The sequence below is a fragment of the Oppia nitens genome, unplaced genomic scaffold, assembly GCF_028296485.1.
Source record: "Oppia nitens isolate AA-2021 unplaced genomic scaffold, nextdenovo-longstitch-racon4-pilon3 scaffold15_pilon_pilon_pilon, whole genome shotgun sequence".
NCBI classification, from domain to species: Eukaryota; Metazoa; Arthropoda; class Arachnida; order Sarcoptiformes; family Oppiidae; genus Oppia; species Oppia nitens.
In genome coordinates, this window is record NW_026533194.1 from 919,606 (window position 1) to 938,299 (window position 18,694).

Genomic DNA, 18,694 nt, shown 5'->3' on the forward strand with positions numbered 1-18,694 from the left:
CACCGAAGGAGACAAACAAACAAAATAAAACATTTAGATCATTGAATGAATTTGATAATTTGATAAATATATAATTAATCTTAAAAATTAATTTTATACTATATTATTGATGTAGTAAAATAATTTTTAAATGATATTCATTAAGTACTGATGTATAGTATATCTAATTCAATTTATCAGTTTATATTTTTTTTGTATTATTTTTTACACTTTAATTATACACTTGATTTAATGATACAAATATGTAAACCGGTATATATTTTATTTGACAAACTAAATGACAAATTAAATATTATTTGTATATATATAAAACTTAAGACTATTAACTGAAAAAAGTCTAAAAAATCAGTTAATAAGTGGTTTTCTATACTTCAGACTGTAATAGTGGAGCCATAACTTTACGGAAAGTTTAGGTCATGCTCTTTAATCCATCGGTAACGATTGGCCAGATTGACGCCCACATTGTGCCAACCGCTCAACGGTGTCGTATTGATTGTCGGCAAAAACTTTGACCGCCAGTTGTCGAGGTGACCGAAGACTGGAATAAGTCCCGTTTGTTTGGCTCTCCATTGTTGTAATTGGGTTTGAGTTAACCTTATGGTACCAATTTTAGATGCTTTGTTTATAAAAGTAATCGTTGGTGCACTTAGTTGATTGGAAATCCACTTTTTGCTGTACTTTACGAAACATTGGCCAACAAATTGATATAATGTATGGCCAACTGACCAATTGGTTTCGTCTAAACAGATGAATACAGCAAAACTATCGTAGAAATAATATCTTTCGGAAATATTGCTCATTAGAGAGAACAGTATGTGACCGACCACTACATTGTTGTTACGATACTCATAGAACATATGGTCGTTGATATCGGCCAATACCATCACCGGTTCAAATGGAAATATGGTATTTGTTTGGCCTAACAAATCATTGGACAGTTGTATTGAATCCAATTCAAGTATTTTCATTTCTAAATCCGATACATAGTAATAGCCGTGAATATATGATGTCAATTGGCCGCAATCGAGGCAATCGTGGCGAACAATATTTATATATTGTACGCCTTCGGGAATGATAACACAAATGTTACGATAGGGTATGTTTTCTATCCTCTTTCCCAGAATTAGATAAGCTTTGAACACATTTGTTACGTCAAAGCTTCCGTCACAGCAGAAACAGGTGTTCTCTTTGATCAATGAGTTTTGATAACTGCTTGGACCCAATGCTTCGTTGATACACAGATTACCATCGTTGCCGACGATAAACATATATCGATTGGACAAACGGTGATTCCAAGCAGGGATTCGATCAATTTCGGTGGTTTTCTTTTGATCAATTGGCTGATTGAGTGCCGCGTGTAGACCGATAATTATCTGGTCATAGCCATCCAATAGGTAATTAACTATTTTATAACCCGACCGTTTTTCGAGTGACGTTTTAATAATACACATTAAATTTGCCGCATATGTCTGACAGTCGACTCGTGTTATATTTGTAGGACTGTCTACAATAAAGACACTCTGAGATTGTAACTGTATTTGTTTTTTTCCTGCTTCCATAAGTCCCAAATAGATACCTCTACTGTATTTATCGGGAAATACTTGTAGCGGCTGATGGTTTTGTGTCATCAGTACTGGAAATACTGAATCAACCATCAAATATGTTACCATTTCGGGTACTTGTGATACCAGTGTCGAGGAATCCAATAGTACGAGTCGAGAGTAGTATTTATTGTACCAACAAATCAGAGATCCATGAATGACCTCTTCATTGACTTCTACTTGTCCTGTAATTTGTATCAATTGATCGAAATAATTGATTGGCGGTTGTCTTGTCTGTACTCCTGGTGTTCCAAACACTTCCGCCACAATAATCGGTTCATTTGTTTTCATATCTTTTTGTTGAACAGTTGACTCAAACTCTTGATCTCTGAGCCCAATCTGTTCTCTTCCGTAAACCGATCGAAGTATTCCTGGCTTTCGATGTAATAATTTTTGATTGTTTGCCATTTTGATTGGTTGTTGTTTGTATTACTTTTTTTTGTAAATCAAAATACTGGATAAAAATATATTTTAAAAAATAAATTATGGCTATAACTAGAAACACGTGAATTTCTATTTAAATTTAAGGGCATTTTAAAGTTTATGTTTGTTTGTAATGTAAACTTTGTATTGAAAACATTTATTTATTGTACGAATAACACAATGTTTTAATAATTAATCATTATTTAAAATGTCCAGGGTTTTTTTAATAATAATTAAAACATAATTTAATAAACAATGTGTCATGTTTTATGGTATATCTGGACAATTATGTACATAATTTGTAGTTTATTATTAAATTAAATTATTATATTTAGTATAAAATAATAACTGTTGATAAAAATCTGATTAAATGTATTTATATTTTTAAATGTCAGTAATTTTTTTTAAATAAGTTAATATTTTTTTATAAACGCAAAGTAAACATATAATTATGTTGTATATAATATAATTATATTAATTATTTATAAACATTGTAATAGTAGTAATTTAGTAGTAATTATATTCAAATATAATCAGATATATACTAAGTACTGATGTATAGTATATCTAAATCAGTTAATAGTTTTTTTGTATTATTTTTACCTTTTAATTATACAATTGATTTAATGATACAAATATGTAAACCAATATATAATTTATTTGACAAATAAATGACAAACTAAATATARTATATAGTACTTAAGACTATTAACTAAAAAAAAAGACTAAAATCAGTTAATAAGTGGTTTTCTATACATCAGAKGGTATAAGCGGAACCATAACTTTTAGGAAAGTTTAATCCATAATCTTGAATACATCGGTAACGATTGGCCAAATTGACGCCCACATTGTGCCAACCGCTCAACGGTGTCGTATTGATTGTCGGCAAAAATCTTGACCGCCAGTTGTCGATGTGACCATAGACCGGAACATTTCCCGTTTTTCTGGCTCTCCATTGATATAATTTCTTTTGACTTAGTCTTAACATTTTGATATTAATATCGGATTTTTTGTTTGTAAAACGAATCGCTGGTGAACTCAGTTGTGTGGAAATCCATCCTTTGTTGTAGTTTACGAAACATTGGCCAACCAATTGATATAATGTATKACCAGCTGACCAATTGGTTTCGTCTAAACAGACGAATACAGCAAAATCGTCGCCGAAATAAATTTTTTCGCAATTATTGCGCATTAGAGAGAACAGTAAGTGACCGACCAGTTTTTGGTTGTTACGGTATTCATAGATCAGACAGTCGTTGATATCGGCCAATGCCATTACCGGTTCAATTGAAAATACGGGATTTGTTTGGCCTAACAAATCATTGGACAGTTGTATTGAATCCAATTCAAGTATTTTTATTTCTAAATCCGATACATAGTAAAAGCCGTGTATATATGATTTCAATTGGCCGCTATAGAGTTGTCGGCAATCGTAACGAACGAGACTTATATATTGTACGCCTTCGGGTATAATAAGACAAATGTTACGATAGGGTATGTTTCTAACCCACTTTCCCAGAGGAACATAAGCTCTRAACACATTTGTTAGATCAACGAATCCGTCACAACACAAATAGGTGTTCTCTTTAATCAATGAATTTTGATATTTATTTGAACCCCAATTTTCGCTGATACAGAGGTAACCATCGTTTCCGACGAGAAACATATATCGTTTGGACAAACGATGATTCCAAGCAGGGATTCGATCAATTTCGGCGGTAATCTTGTCATTCATTGACTGATTGAGTCCCGCGTGTAGACCGGTCATGGGCTTGACATAGCCATCCAATATGTAATGAATTACACGATTACCCGACCGTTTTTCGGCTGCCATTCTCACAATGCAAACCAAATCTGCGGCATATGTCCGACAGTTGACTAGTTTTATATTTGCAGGACTGTCAACAATAGAGACAYTCTGAGATTSTGAMTGTTTKTGTTTTATTTCTGCTGAGATAAGTCCCAAATAGATACCTCTACTGTAGTCATCGGGATATTCTTGTAGTGGCTGATGGTTTTGTGTCATCAGTACTGGAAATACTGAATCAACCAAAAAATGTCTTACCATTTCGGGTATTTGTGATACCAGTTCTGARRAATCCAAGAGTATGACTTTCGAGTAGTATTTATTGTACCAACAAATCAGAGATCCCTGAATGACCTGTTCATTGACTTCTACTTGTCCTGTAATTTGTATCAATTGATCGAAATAATTGATTGGCGGTTGTTTTGTCTGTACTCCTGGTGTTCCAAACACTTCCGCCACAATAATCGGTTCTTCTGTTTGCAGATCTTTTTGTTGAACAGTTGACTGAAACTCTTGATCTCTGAGCCCAATCTGTTCTCTTCCGTAAACCGATCGAAATATTCTTGGCTTAATATGTAATACTTTTTCATTGTCTGCCATTTTGATTGGTTGTTGTTTGTCTTATTTTTTTTAAATCAAAATACTGAATAAAAATATTAATTTTTTAAAAATTATGACTATAACTAATATAACACGTGAGATAAACAATAGGGCATCGGTAACAGTATTTCATTTTAAATTGAAATGCATCGGTATATGCATTGATTTATTTATTAGAGCGTGAAATAAACTAAATTTATTGAATTTATTTGTAAAAAACAAATAATAATATAAATACATTAAAACTTAGCAAACCATCCAAAATTTCACTACATCCTAACCCCATCCCATCCCATCACCACTACTTAACCTCACATACCCTACCCCCATAATAATCCAAATATAAGGGTTATTATCAATATAATTGTATAGCATATAAAAACTATATATTAATAATATCAAATTAATTGTATTTCATAAGTGCTATTTATATGTATTTATTATAATTACTAATATAAAAGTATATAAATTTAAGCGTAAAAAAATATTGATATAAATTTCATGTAACCTAACCTGGGTAATACAAATGTTAACTTAATCTAATCTATTGTATTAGTTATTTATTATTATATCATTTAAGTACTGATTGTCAGATTCTGTTATTATTACATTTTGCATATAAAATCAAATTAAAGTGAATTAAAAAATTTTATTTATAAAATTAGAAATTTTCTTAAATAATTTAATTTATATTTAACCAAATAGTAAACAATTTCTAAWAGGTTTAGTAATTATTATTATTAAATATATAAAGTAAACACATATACAGTATATGAATACTGTTTGTCGAGTATTGAGTAGAATATTGGAGAACATGTTATGCATTGATATGTTGTGAGAGAGTGTGTAATGCAATGGAATATTCCATTCATTTCTCGATTCGCAATACAATACATATATAAAGCAATTAAGTTATAGACTATTATTATTAACAGTAATAGCAGTCATACTATAGTTTGAAATAAGTTTTCAAATAAAACTTTTTTTGAATAAAGTTATCAATAAATTGTTTCATATACTGTATTGTCTCATAACTAATATTGTGATTATAATTATTGCTTTAAAATAATGGCTTTGGATATGTTTTTTCCGTATCGTTCAGCTGTTAGACGACGATATCCATCGGATTTGTTTGATTGGCCGCAGAGTATGTTTGGACAACACTTTGGTCTCGATTGTCGTGATTTTGACCGATCATTGAGTCAATTGAATCAGCTCTCGGGATATGTAGCCAATACTGGCGACAAGTTTTCAGTGAAGTTAGACGTCAGTCATTTCAAACCCGAAGAAATTGAAGTCAAGACTATTGGCAATTATGTTGAAATTCATGGCAAACATGAAGAAAGAAGTGATAGTTACGGATGGATTGCACGAGAGTTCACCCGACGGTACGCATTGCCCGATGGCTGTAAACCTGAGGACGTGATGTCGAGTCTTAAGCCGAATGGTGTGCTGACTATTGAGGCTAAGAAAGAACAGTTGCCACCAATCAGTGGTGTTGAATGTGTGGTTCCCATCGCTATTACCGATGAAGAAAAACAAACAAAATAAACATTTTGATTATTGAATTAATTTGACTTTTAAAATGATAATTATATAATAATTTATAAAAATTAATTTTCTAAAATATTATTGTTTATTTTGAATAATATATACAAAGTTCTGATTTATAGTATATCTAATTCAATTTATCAGTTATTTTTTTRTATTATTTTTTACATTTTAATTATACACTTAATTTAATGATACAAAATTTGTAAACCGATATATAATTTATTTGACAAATAAATGACAAAACAATAAAATTTCTATACATTGGAGCCATATTATTTAGGAAAGCTGATCCTATAATCTTGAATACATCGGTAACGATTGAGCAAATTGACGCCCACATTGTGCCAACCCTTCAACGGTGTCGTATTGATTGTCGGCAAAAATTTTGACCGCCAGTTGTCAATGTTGCCAAATGCTGGATRCTTTAACACATTTTTCAGTTTCCATTGAAAATATTGGTTTTGAGTTAATTTTAATATATTGATACCAATTACGGATTGTTTGTTTAGAAAACAAATCAACGGTGGATTAAGTTTAGTGGAAATCCATTTTCTGCTGTAGGTTACGAAACATTGGCCAACCAATTGATATAATGTAAGGCCATCTGACCAATTGGTTTCGTCTAAACAGATGAATACAGCAAAACTATCGTCTAAATAATTTTTTTCGCAATCACTCTTCATTAATGAGAACAGTAAGTGACCGACCAATACATTGTTGTCCAGGTATTCATAGAACAGATAGTCGTTGATATCGGCCAAAGGCATCACCGGTTCGATTGGAAATACAGGAGTTGTTTGGCCTAACAGATCATTGGACAGTTGTATTGAATCCAATTTAATTGATTTTATTTCTAAATCCGATACATAGTAAAAGCCGTGAATATATGATGTCAATTGTCCGCAATCGTGTGGCCGGCAATCGTAACGAACAAGATTTATATATTGTACGCCTTCGGGTATAATAAGACAAATGTTAGAATAAGATACGTTTTTTACAGTCTTTCCCAGAGGAACACTAACGCTGAACACATTTGCCATATCAACGAAACCGTCTGAACATAAATAGGTGTTCTCTTTAATCAATGAATTTAGATATTTGTTTGAATCCCACTTTTCGCTGATACAGAGGTAACCATCGTTGCCGACGAGAAACATATATCTATTAGTCAATCGGTGATTCCAAGCAGGGATTCGATCAATTTCGGCGGTAATCTTGTCATTCATTGGCTGATTAATTGCCGCGTATAGACCGGTCACTGTCTGGTCATAGCCATCCAATATGTAATGAATTACACGATTACCCGATCGTTTTTTGGCTGCTATTCTCATAATACAAGTCAGAGTTGCCGCATATGTCTGACAGTCGACTCGTGTTATATTTGTAGGACTGTCAACAATATAGACACTCTGAGATTGTGACTGATTTTGTGTTTTTTCATATGAGATAAGTCCCAAATAGATACCTATAGTGTAGTCATCGGGATATTCTTGTAGTGGCTGATGATCTTTTGTCATCAGTACTGGAAATACTGAATCAACCATCAAATATGTTACCATTTCGGGTATTTGTGATACAAGTGTCGAGGAATCCAAGAGTATGACTTTCGAGTAGTATTTATTGTACCAACAAATGAGAGATCCCTGAATAACCTCATCATTGACTTCTACTTGTCCTGTAATTTGTATCAATTGATCGAAATAATTGATTGGCGGTTGTCTTGTYTGTACTCCTGGTGTTCCAAACACTTCCGCCACAATAATCGGTTCGTTTGTTTTCATATCTTTTTGTTGAACATTTGACTCAAACTCTTGATCTCTGAGCCCAATCTGTTCTCTTCCGTAAACCGATCGAAGTATTCCTGGCTTTCGATGTAATACTTTTTGATTGACTGCCATTTTGATTGGTTGTTGTTTTTTTTGTCTATCAAAATAAAATACCGGATGAAAATAATTTTTTGAAATTCAAATTATGACTATAATTAATATAACACGTGATATAGACAATAGGGTAACTGTATTGCATTTCCCAATGCATCGGTATATGCATTGATTTAACTATTAGCGCGTGAAATGAACTTAATTTATTCAATTAAAAAACAAATACTAATAYAAAAACATTAAATCATAGCAAACCACCATATCTTTCTCTACAATCTAACTCTACTCCATCCCATCCCATCCCATCCCATCCCATCCCATCCCATCCCATCCCATCCCATCCCATCCCATCCCATCCCATCCCATCCCATCCCATCCCATCCCATCCCATCCCATCCCATCCCATCCCATCCCATCCCATCCCATCCCATCCCATCCATCACCACTTTCTAACCTAACACACCCGCCCACATACAACCAAACTAACACAAATATAAATGTATTATCAATATAATTGTATAGCATATAAATACAATATTAAAAGTGATTTGTTGTGTGATTTTATATGTAGTTTTCATTATCTATTGTTGTTTTAAATTTATATTTGTTATATCATTATCATTAAACAACAAATAAGTCTTAAATGCTGTTATTATTACATTTTGCATATACAGTATGTAATTTAGTAAAATTATTATTAATTTTATATAAAAACAAAAATAAAATGTATGTACACTTTTTATTTTTAAAATTAATAATTTTCTTAAATAATTAAATTTATATTTAACCAAATAGTAAACAATTTCTAAAAGGTTTAGTAATAATTATTCATCAAATATATATTAATAGTAAACACATATACAGTATATGAATACTGTTTGTCGAGTATTGAGTAGAATATTGGAGAACATGTTATGCATTGATATGTTGTGAGAGAGTGTGTAATGCAATGAAATATTCCACTCATTACTCGATTCGCAATACAATACATATATAAAGCAATTAAGTTATAGACTATTATTAACAGTAATAGCAGTCAAACTATAGTTTGAAATAAGTTTTCAAATAAAACTTTTTTAATAAAGTTATCAATAAATTGTTTCATATATATTGTCTCATAACTAATATTGTGATTATAATTATTGCTTTAAAATAATTAATTGCTTTGGATATGTTTTTTCCGTATCGTTCAGCTGTTAGACGACGATATCCATCGGATTTGTTTGATTGGCCGCAGAGTATGTTTGGACAACACTTTGGTCTCGATTGTCGTATTGAGGACACGACATAACAGTTGCCACCAATCAGTGGTATTGAACGTATGGTTTCCATCGCTATTACCGAAGGAGACAAACAAATAAATAAAAAAATTTTGATCATTGAATTAATTTGACTTTTGAAATGATTATTATATAATGAATTATAAAAATTAATTTTTTAATATATTATTGATTATTCAAAGACTAAATGACAAACTAAATGACAAACTAAATGACAAACTAAATGACAAACTAAATGACAAACTAAATATATAATATACTGTTTTAGACTATTAACTGAAAATGAAATATTTTGAGCTATAATTTTGAGCTGTAAGTGGAGCCATAACTTTTAGGAAAGTTTAGGTTATGCTCTTGAATACATCGGTAACGATTGGCCAAATTGACGCCCACATTGTGCCAACCGCTCAACGGTGTCGTATTGATTGTCGGCAACAATTTTGACCTCCAGTTGTCAATGTAGGTAAATGCTGGATAATTATATGAACTTTTCCAATGAATCCATTGGGTATGAGTTAAACTTATTATATTTATACTAATCTTGTATTCTTTGTTGTGAAAGCAAATCTTTGGTGGATTAAGTTGTGTGGAAATCCATTTTTTGTTGTAGTTTACGAAACATAGGCCAACCAATTGATATAATGTATGGCCAACTGACCAATTGGTTTCGTCTAAACAGATGAATACAGCAAAACAATCGTCTAAATAATTTTTTTCGATATTACTGCGCGTTAGTGAAAACACTAAGTGACCGACCACTACATTGTTGTCCAGGTATTCATAGATCAGACAGTCGTTGATATCGGCCAATACCATCACCGGTTCAATTGGAAATACGGGATTTGTTTGGCCTAACAGATCATTAGACAGTTGTATTGAATCCAATTCAAGTATTTTCATTACTAAATCCGATACATAGTAAAAGCCGTGTATAAATGATGTCAATTGGCCGCAATCGAGTGGCCGGCAATCGTAAAGAACCAGATTTATATATTGTACGCCTTCGGGTATAATAATACAAATGTTACGATAGGGTACGCTTTTTTCCCACTTTCCCAGAGGAACACTAGCTCTGAACACATTTTGTAGATCAACGAATCCGTCACAACAAAAATAGGTGTTCTCTTTAATCAATGAGTTTCGATATTTCTTTGACTCCAACTGTTCGCCTATACAGAGGTAACCATCGTTGCCGACGAGAAACATATATCGATTGGACAAACGGTGATTCCAAGCAGGGATTCGATCAATTTGTTTGGTTATCTTTTGATCCATTGGCTGATTAAGTGCCGCGTGTATACCGCTAACTGTCTGGTCATAGCCATCCAATATAAAATGAATTCCACGATTTAACGACCGTTTTTCATCTATCATTCTCAGAATAATAACCAATTTTGCCGCATAAGTCGGACAATCGATACGTGTTATATTTGTAGGACTGTCGACAATATAGACACTCTGAGATTGTGACTGATTTTGTTTTTTATCTGATGAGATAAGTACCAAATAGATACCTCTACTGTAGTCATCGGGATATTTTTGTAGTGGCTGATGGTTTTGTGTCATCACTACTGGGAATACTGAATCAACCATCAAATATGTTACCATTTCGGGTACTTGTGATACCAGTGTCGAGGAATCCAAGAGTATGACTCTCGAGTAGTATTTATTGTACCAACAAATGAGAGATCCATGAATAACCTCATCATTGACTTCTACTTGTCCTGTAATTTGTATCAATTGATCGAAATAATTGATTGGCTGTTGTCTTCTTTGTACTCCTGGTGTTCCAAACACTTCCGCCACAATAATCGGTTCATTTGTTTTCAGATCTTTTTGTTGAACAGTTGACTCAAACTCTTGATCTCTGAGCCCAATCTGTTCTCTTCCGTAAACCGATCGAAGTATTCCTGGCTTTTGATGTAATACTTTTTGATTGTCTGCCATTTTGATTGTTGTTGTTTGTCTTACTTTTTATTTGATAATCAAAATAAAATACCGGCTAAAAATTAATTTTTAGAAATTTAAATTAATATAACACGTGATATAGAAAATAGTATTCTGTTACTGTATTGCATTTCCCAATACATCGTTATATTTATTGATTTAACTATTAGCGCGTGAAATGAACTTAATTTATTCAATTAAAAAACAAATACTAATATAAATACATTAAAACATAGCAAACCATCTTAACTTTCTCTACAATCTAACCCTAACCCTATCCCATCCCATCCCATCCCATCCCATCCCATCCCATCCCATCCCATCCCATCCCATCCCATCCCATCCCATCCCATCCCATCCCATCCCATCCCATCCCATCCCATCCCATCCCATCCCATCCCATCCCATCCCCCATCCCATCCCATCCCATCCCATCCCATCCCATCCCATCCCATCCCATCCCATCCCATCCCATCCCATCCCATCCCATCCCATCCCATCCCATCCCATCCCATCCCATCCCATCCCATCCCATCCCATCCCATCCCATCCCATCCCATCCCATCCCATCCCATCCCATCCCATCCCATCCCATCCCATCCCATCCCATCCCATCCCATCCCATCCCATCCCATCCCATCCCATCCCATCCCATCACCTAACCTAACACACCCACCCACATATCACAAAACTAACCCAAATATAAGGGTATTATCAATATAACACGAGAGTTTACCAGACGTTATGTTTTGCCCGATGGCTGCAAAGCCGAAGAAGTGATATCAAGTCTTAAGCCGAATGGTGTGCTGACTATTGAGGCTAAGAAAGAACAGTTGCCACCAATCAGTGGTGTTGAACGTGTGGTTCCCATCGCTATTACCGAAGGAGACAAACAATTAAAATAAACATTTTGTTCATGAAAATGGATTTATTAATAATTATTTCTTAATCTAAAAAAAAAAAAAGTTTTCAATTATTTCTGTATTTTAATCGAATTTATTATTTTTGCTATTTGTTTTTAATATTACATTATTTATGAATATTCAAGTTATATATTTATACTGTATTTAGTTATTTTAACTAATTGTATAATTAAAAAAATATTAATTATTTAATAAATATAATTTTGAAAGTTTAATGTGTGTGTGTGTGTTAAATGCCATAAATAAAAGTACTGATAATTGTACTTTTAAAAAACTTGTAGTATATTTAATATTTTTTTAATAAACATATCTTGATAAACATATTTTTTTAATAAAATAAATATTTTTTTCAAAATTGATAATAAATAAAAAATAATATTATTATTAATAATAATAAAAAATATGTAAACATGAAAAACTAGAGTAATAATACTAATAATAGTAATTTCTAAAATCAAAATGTTTTAAACAAACCAAATACACTATAAATATACTGTATTTATAAGTATAATCAACAGTTGATCCGTGGTATATCTTCTCTGGCCTATGAGTTATGCCATAATAATTGGGAAATTATAAGCCAAACATTTGAATAACTATCGTTTAGGGTCAGCCAAATTGACGCCAACATTGGGCCAACCATTCAACACGGGTATTGTATTGATAATCGGCCAAAAAAACATCCGTAGTCCGCCAATTGTCAAAATCTGTCAAAAAAATTTTTGAGGCCCGTCGCCAATGAACCAAATCGTGACCATATTTTTGTGTGTTTTATTTATTGAATAACTTTTTATGTTTTAAAATCTTTTTTTTTTTTAGTTTTAAATTTTATTCAATATGTGATTTATTTGTGTTATTATTCAAGGTCCTAGTGTTGTTTACCGGTAGTTAAAGTATTGTTTGTTTTTTTAAATATATATATATATATATATATATATATATATATATACTGTATATATGTAAACGTGATATACAACAGTTATGAAATATAATTTATTATTTTTCTAACATATTTATATTTTTTTTGATTAGTCACAGTAATATGAGTGTGAGCTCAGGTATTTAATATAGCTGTAAGAGATATTTATTTAACAATAATGTACCTGTTTTTTACTATCAGTGCGCAATACGGTTATACAACAAAAAAAATTATTGGTAAACTGTATATAAATTGCAACTTACACTCCAATAGCATAGTTATAAATTATTTTGATGAAATATTTTCATATAATATTTTCAGATATCATTAAATTTGTTTGTAATTTATAAGTAGTTCAAAACTTTCAAATGGATCAGCTTTCCATCTATGGTTCGCCACATTTTTCTTATTGGCCACAGAATATGCCCGACACCGTCGATCGCGATTATCACGATCTGTGGCGACAATCGATGCCTAAACAATCGGGAGTTGTGACCAACACTGGCACCGATGATGATGACGACAACAACAATAATAAGTTTGTCATACAGTTAGACGTCAGTAAATATAAACCCGACGAGATTGAGGTCAAAACAGTTGGCTCGTGTGTGCAAATTCATTGCAAACACAACCGAAATAATAGTAACAGCAAAAAGTCGGACCACAGATGGCCAGACGTACGTGAGTTCAACCGCCGCTACGCTCTGCCCGATGGCTACTATCCCGAGAACGTAGTGTCCAGTCTTTTACCGAACGGTTGGCTGATTATTGAGGCCAACAAACAGCTGAAACAACCGTCAGTTTTGGTAGCGGAACGAACGGTTCCCATCAAATATTATTGACCAATCATTTAACTATTGAAAACCATTTTTTTACTAATATTTTGTATAAATTTGAAATTATTAAATATTTTTTTTTTAATAATAATATAATTATTTTAATAACTATGTATTTTAATATATATATCTTATTTATATTTAATATTTATTTAATTATTGACAATAAAATTAATTACATTGATATTTATAATAATCTAAAATTAATACTTATTTTATACTAATTAGTTGTTAATTGTATTTATATAGTTTAATAGTAATAACATTTTGCACAGTTTTTAATAGTTATATAGATATAAATATATTTCTGTATATATTTATAGTATCAAGGTCACAATAATATTAAACATTGCCGTCAAAACATTAGTAACATTGTGTTGTTTGTCGAGTAAAACATGATTTCTAGAAACAACAATCAATACTATATTATATAATACATAAGTATACCATAAACTAATGTTTATATTATATATGCATAGATATAGTATCATATAGTATATTATAGTAGTATACCTGAGCACTGGTATTCAAATATCATGGAATATTCCAGTGCTTGTCATGGCCTACAGGTTCTCATTTGTTGAATGAAATTAATATACAGTATTTGATTAAATAAATGCATAATTAATTTTAGTAACAATAAAACACGATAACAATAAACATAAGAAAGAAATTTTATTTAAATATAAAACTTTTAATAATAAGATATCATAACATTATAATATTATGTAATTAATAATCATAATAAATTTTTAAAAGATACAAAAAAAATATTATATTTGAAAACAGTTAATGTTGTTTTCAATACAACCAGTTTTAATAATTGTAATTACTAATTTATTTATAATATTAACTTTAAAACAAATACAAACAAATAATTGTTAATTAATCGGATTAAAATATAATTATCAAAAAATTAAAGTTTAAATCATTGATCAAAATGTTTATTTTGTTTGTTTTTCTTCATCGGTAATAGCGATGGGAACCACACGTTCAACACCACTGATTGGTGGCAACTGTTCTTTCTTAGCCTCAATAGTCAGCACACCATTCGGCTTAAGACTTGACATCACGTCCTCGGCTTTGCATCCATCGGGCAAAACATAGCGTCGGGTAAACTCTCGTGAAATCCATCCGTGACTATCACTTCTTTCTTCGTGTTTGCCATGAATTTCAACATAATTGCCAATAGTTTTGACTTCAATTTCTTCGGGTTTGAAATGACTGACGTCTAACTTCACGGAAAACTTGTCGCCAGTGTTGGCCACATGTGATGATCCCGAGAGTTGATTCAATTGACTCATTGATTGATCAAAATCACGACAATCGAGACCAAAGTGTTGTCCAAACATACTCTGCGGCCAATCAAACAAATCCGATGGATATCGTCGTCTAACAGCTGAACGATACGGAAAAAACATATCCAAAGCCATTATTTTAAAACAATAATTATAATCACAATATTAGTTATGAGACAATATATATGAAACAATTTATTGATAACTTTATTCAAAAAATTTCAAACTATAGTTTGACTGCTATTACTGTTAATAATAGTCTATAACTTAATTGCTTTATATATGTATTGTATTGCGAATCGAGTAATGAGTGGAATATTCCATTGCATTACACACTCTCTCACAACATATCAATGCATAACATGTTCTCCAATATTCTACTCAATACTCGCAAACAGTATTCATATACTGTATATGTGTTTACTATATATTTGTTTATACAGTAATTCAATGCTACACTATATCATAGACTATTGCGATTTACTATGAGATTAATTAATACATTCATTAAAACAATTATTGATAATTTTATAATGAAAATATATAGTAATTTTTTTTAAATGTATATAATATTATATAACTTATAGTTTATAAGCTATTTAATTATTTTCAAAAAATTACTATAAAATATCAATGCATAACATGTTCTCCAATATTCTACTCAATACTCGACAAACATTACTCATATAATATTAGTCTAATATACTGTGTATTCATAAATAATATTTACATTTGTTTACTATATATTTGTTTATACATTAATTCAATGTTAAATTCAATTAATACTAAATCATAGACTATTGCAATTTACTATGCGATTAATTAATACATACAACAATTATTAAGACAATTTTACAATGAAAATGTATAGTAATTTTTTTTAAATATATACCAATAAACCATTTCTAGGAAAGTACCATGTTCAATTGGAATATTTTTTCACTTATGGTATTTTTAAAAAAATATATATACAAATTACTATTACAAACATTTTTTTAATAATTTACATATTTAAATGATATTATGTAATGTTTTAAAAATAATACTTATAAAAATTTTTATGTAATTAGAGTAAAAATCAATATATAATATTTTTCTATATAAATATATCATATGATTATTATTTAATAATTAAATATTTAGATTTTTTTTATATATATTACAAATAAAAAAATCACAATTATATAAATTTATTTCTAAAAATTAGATAAACTTTTATTTATTTTTAAATTTATTTTATTAATTAAAAAAAATATATCAGATTAGTAATACATGAAGTAAACTAATTTTAATATTATAAAGTAATACAGTTTATATGTTATTGATTATAATAGTTTTAAATCAATTAAATAATTGATAAACAAATAAATCAAATATTTTGAATAAAATAATTTTAATGACCAAAAAACCTAATTTATTGTTTGTCTCCTTCGGTAATAGCGATGGGAACCACACGTTCAACACCACTGATTGGTGGCAACTGTTCTTTCGTGGCCTCAATAGTTAGCACACCATTCGGCTTAAGACTTGATATCACGTCCTCGGCTTTGCAGCCATCGGGCAAAGCGTACCGTCGGGTGAACTCTCGTGCAATCCATCCGTGAGTATCACTTCTTTCTTCGTGTTTGCCATGAATTTGAATACTATTGCCAATAGTTTTGACTTCAATTTCTTCTGGTTTAAAGTGACTGACGTCTAACTTAACTGAAAACTTATCGCCAGTGTTGGACACTTGTGATGATCCAGCAATTTGATTCATTTGACTCATTGATCGGTTCCAGTGGTCGTCCAACTCATGTAAATCAAAACCAAACAAACTCTGCGGCCAATCAAACAATTGTTGATTTCGGCGACAAACAGCCGAGCGATACGGCAAATACAGATTCAAAGACATTATTATTTAATTGCAATTAATATAATCACAAATTCAATGAGAAATACAGTATTATTGTTATATAGCTTTTATAGTGTACTAAAAGTTTTATAGTTTTACTGAAAATTTGTTTCAATCGATACTCGCATTGCTTTCACTGCAAGACTTATATAGTGTTTTGCAGTGAAACCAAAATTTTCTAGAAATGTATAGAAAAGTTAACGTTTTAATTGTATGTATTGTACGCACACTTCACTGCTTAACCTTCACTGAGTTCTCGATATTTCTTTGCCTAACATACCATACATTTGATTGCAAAGCGGTATTCAAAGCATTGAAACGCCGATCGACTTCACGAATATTCCGGTGCTTTCGCTAACAAATCACAAAATTATTTAAACGATATAAATAAATATATGCAAAAAATATGRTCACGAGTTGGTCACACAATCATCTGATGATAAAATTTATCAGACAATCAGTTTAGACAATACGCGCGTGAAAATCAAAAGCAGTATTCAAATAGAAATTCAATATTATATCATTAATTAAATTATGATTTGAGTTAAATTTTGTAAAAATCGTAATTTTTTCAGTATTTTGTTTAAATAAACGATAAACAAAATTCAATAAACAAAACAAACAAACAAAATACAAGAACTATTTGATCCACAAGAAGTGAGTCAAACAAACAACCAATCAATCAATAAAAATGGCAAACAATCCAAAACTATTATATCGAAAGCCAGGAATACTTCGATCGGTTTACGGAAGGGAAGAGATTGGACTCAGAGATCAAGAGTTTCAGTCAACTGTTCAACAAAAAGATCTGAAAACAAATGAACCGATTATTGTGGCGGAAGTGTTTGGGACACCAGGAGTACAAACAAGACAACCGCCAATCAATTATTTCGATCAATTGATACAAATTACACGACAAGTAGAAGTCAATGATCAGGTCATTCATGGGTCTGTCATATGTTGGAACGAAAAAGACAATAAACAACTTATAATCATTGATTCCTCGACACTCGTACCACAAGTAGAACATATGGAACAGAATCGGTATATGTAACCCATTTGTTGTTCAAGTTTTAAACGCTATTAAAATGACAATTTAACAAGTTTTACATACCAGCCCTCACCTCCCGTTCCATCCCTCCACATACGCCACTTCCTAACCTCTACACCCACCCCAACCTAACCTAACCTAACCTAAAGTAATTGATAGCATTTGTCATAAACTTTATGGTTATAACAGCGAGCGTGAAATTTCAACAACAAATGGGTTACATATAACGAACTTTAGCCGAACATATATATCAGATGCGAGATTCAATATTTCCAGTACTGATGACAGCAAACCATCAGCCGCTACTTGAATTTCCCGACGGCTACACTTCAGGCATATATCTTGGACTCATAAAATCCAAACAAAATAAGATTGAAAATAGGACTGTCCAGATTTTTAACTACGGTACAGACATATCAAATGTCAACTGTTCGACACATGCGGCAAATTTGATTTGTTTTATTCAATCTATAGTTAAAAATCGGTCTCGTGTTTGTAATCGATTACCTGTTGGATGGCTACGACCAGTCAGTTATCGGTATACACGCGTCACTGAATCAGTCAATTAATAAAATTATTACCACCGAATTTGAAAGAATACCCGATTGGAATCACCGATTGAGTGATCGCTATTTGTTTCTCGTCGGCAACGATGGTTACCTATGTATTAACGAATGGTGG

The 18,694-nt window shown here is 31.3% G+C and overlaps 4 protein-coding genes across 4 annotated transcripts; 2 read left to right on the forward strand and 2 right to left on the reverse strand.

The window, feature by feature from the left end:
- Positions 1 to 5,476: 5,476 nt before the first annotated feature.
- Positions 5,477 to 5,982, forward strand: LOC128964916 (alpha-crystallin B chain-like). Its single transcript, XM_054311571.1, has one exon. The coding sequence runs from the start codon at positions 5,500 to 5,502 to the stop codon at positions 5,980 to 5,982; it is 483 nt and encodes a 160-aa protein (XP_054167546.1). The 5' UTR covers positions 5,477 to 5,499.
- A 7,179-nt stretch (positions 5,983 to 13,161) lies between these two features.
- On the forward strand, positions 13,162 to 13,813 carry LOC128964241 (heat shock protein beta-6-like). The gene is made up of 2 exons (XM_054310809.1): positions 13,162 to 13,170; positions 13,289 to 13,813. The coding sequence occupies exon 2, from the start codon at positions 13,303 to 13,305 to the stop codon at positions 13,774 to 13,776; it is 474 nt and encodes a 157-aa protein (XP_054166784.1). The 5' UTR covers positions 13,162 to 13,170; positions 13,289 to 13,302; the 3' UTR covers positions 13,777 to 13,813.
- Positions 13,814 to 14,586: 773 nt separating this feature from the next.
- LOC128964220 (alpha-crystallin B chain-like) lies at positions 14,587 to 15,374 on the reverse strand. The gene has a single exon (XM_054310786.1). It carries the CDS (start codon positions 15,201 to 15,203, stop codon positions 14,715 to 14,717), a length of 489 nt encoding a protein of 162 aa, XP_054166761.1. The 5' UTR covers positions 15,204 to 15,374; the 3' UTR covers positions 14,587 to 14,714.
- A 1,108-nt stretch (positions 15,375 to 16,482) lies between these two features.
- Positions 16,483 to 17,076, reverse strand: LOC128964917 (alpha-crystallin B chain-like). The gene has a single exon (XM_054311572.1). The coding sequence runs from the start codon at positions 16,960 to 16,962 to the stop codon at positions 16,483 to 16,485; it is 480 nt and encodes a 159-aa protein (XP_054167547.1). The 5' UTR covers positions 16,963 to 17,076.
- Positions 17,077 to 18,694: the final 1,618 nt, after the last annotated feature.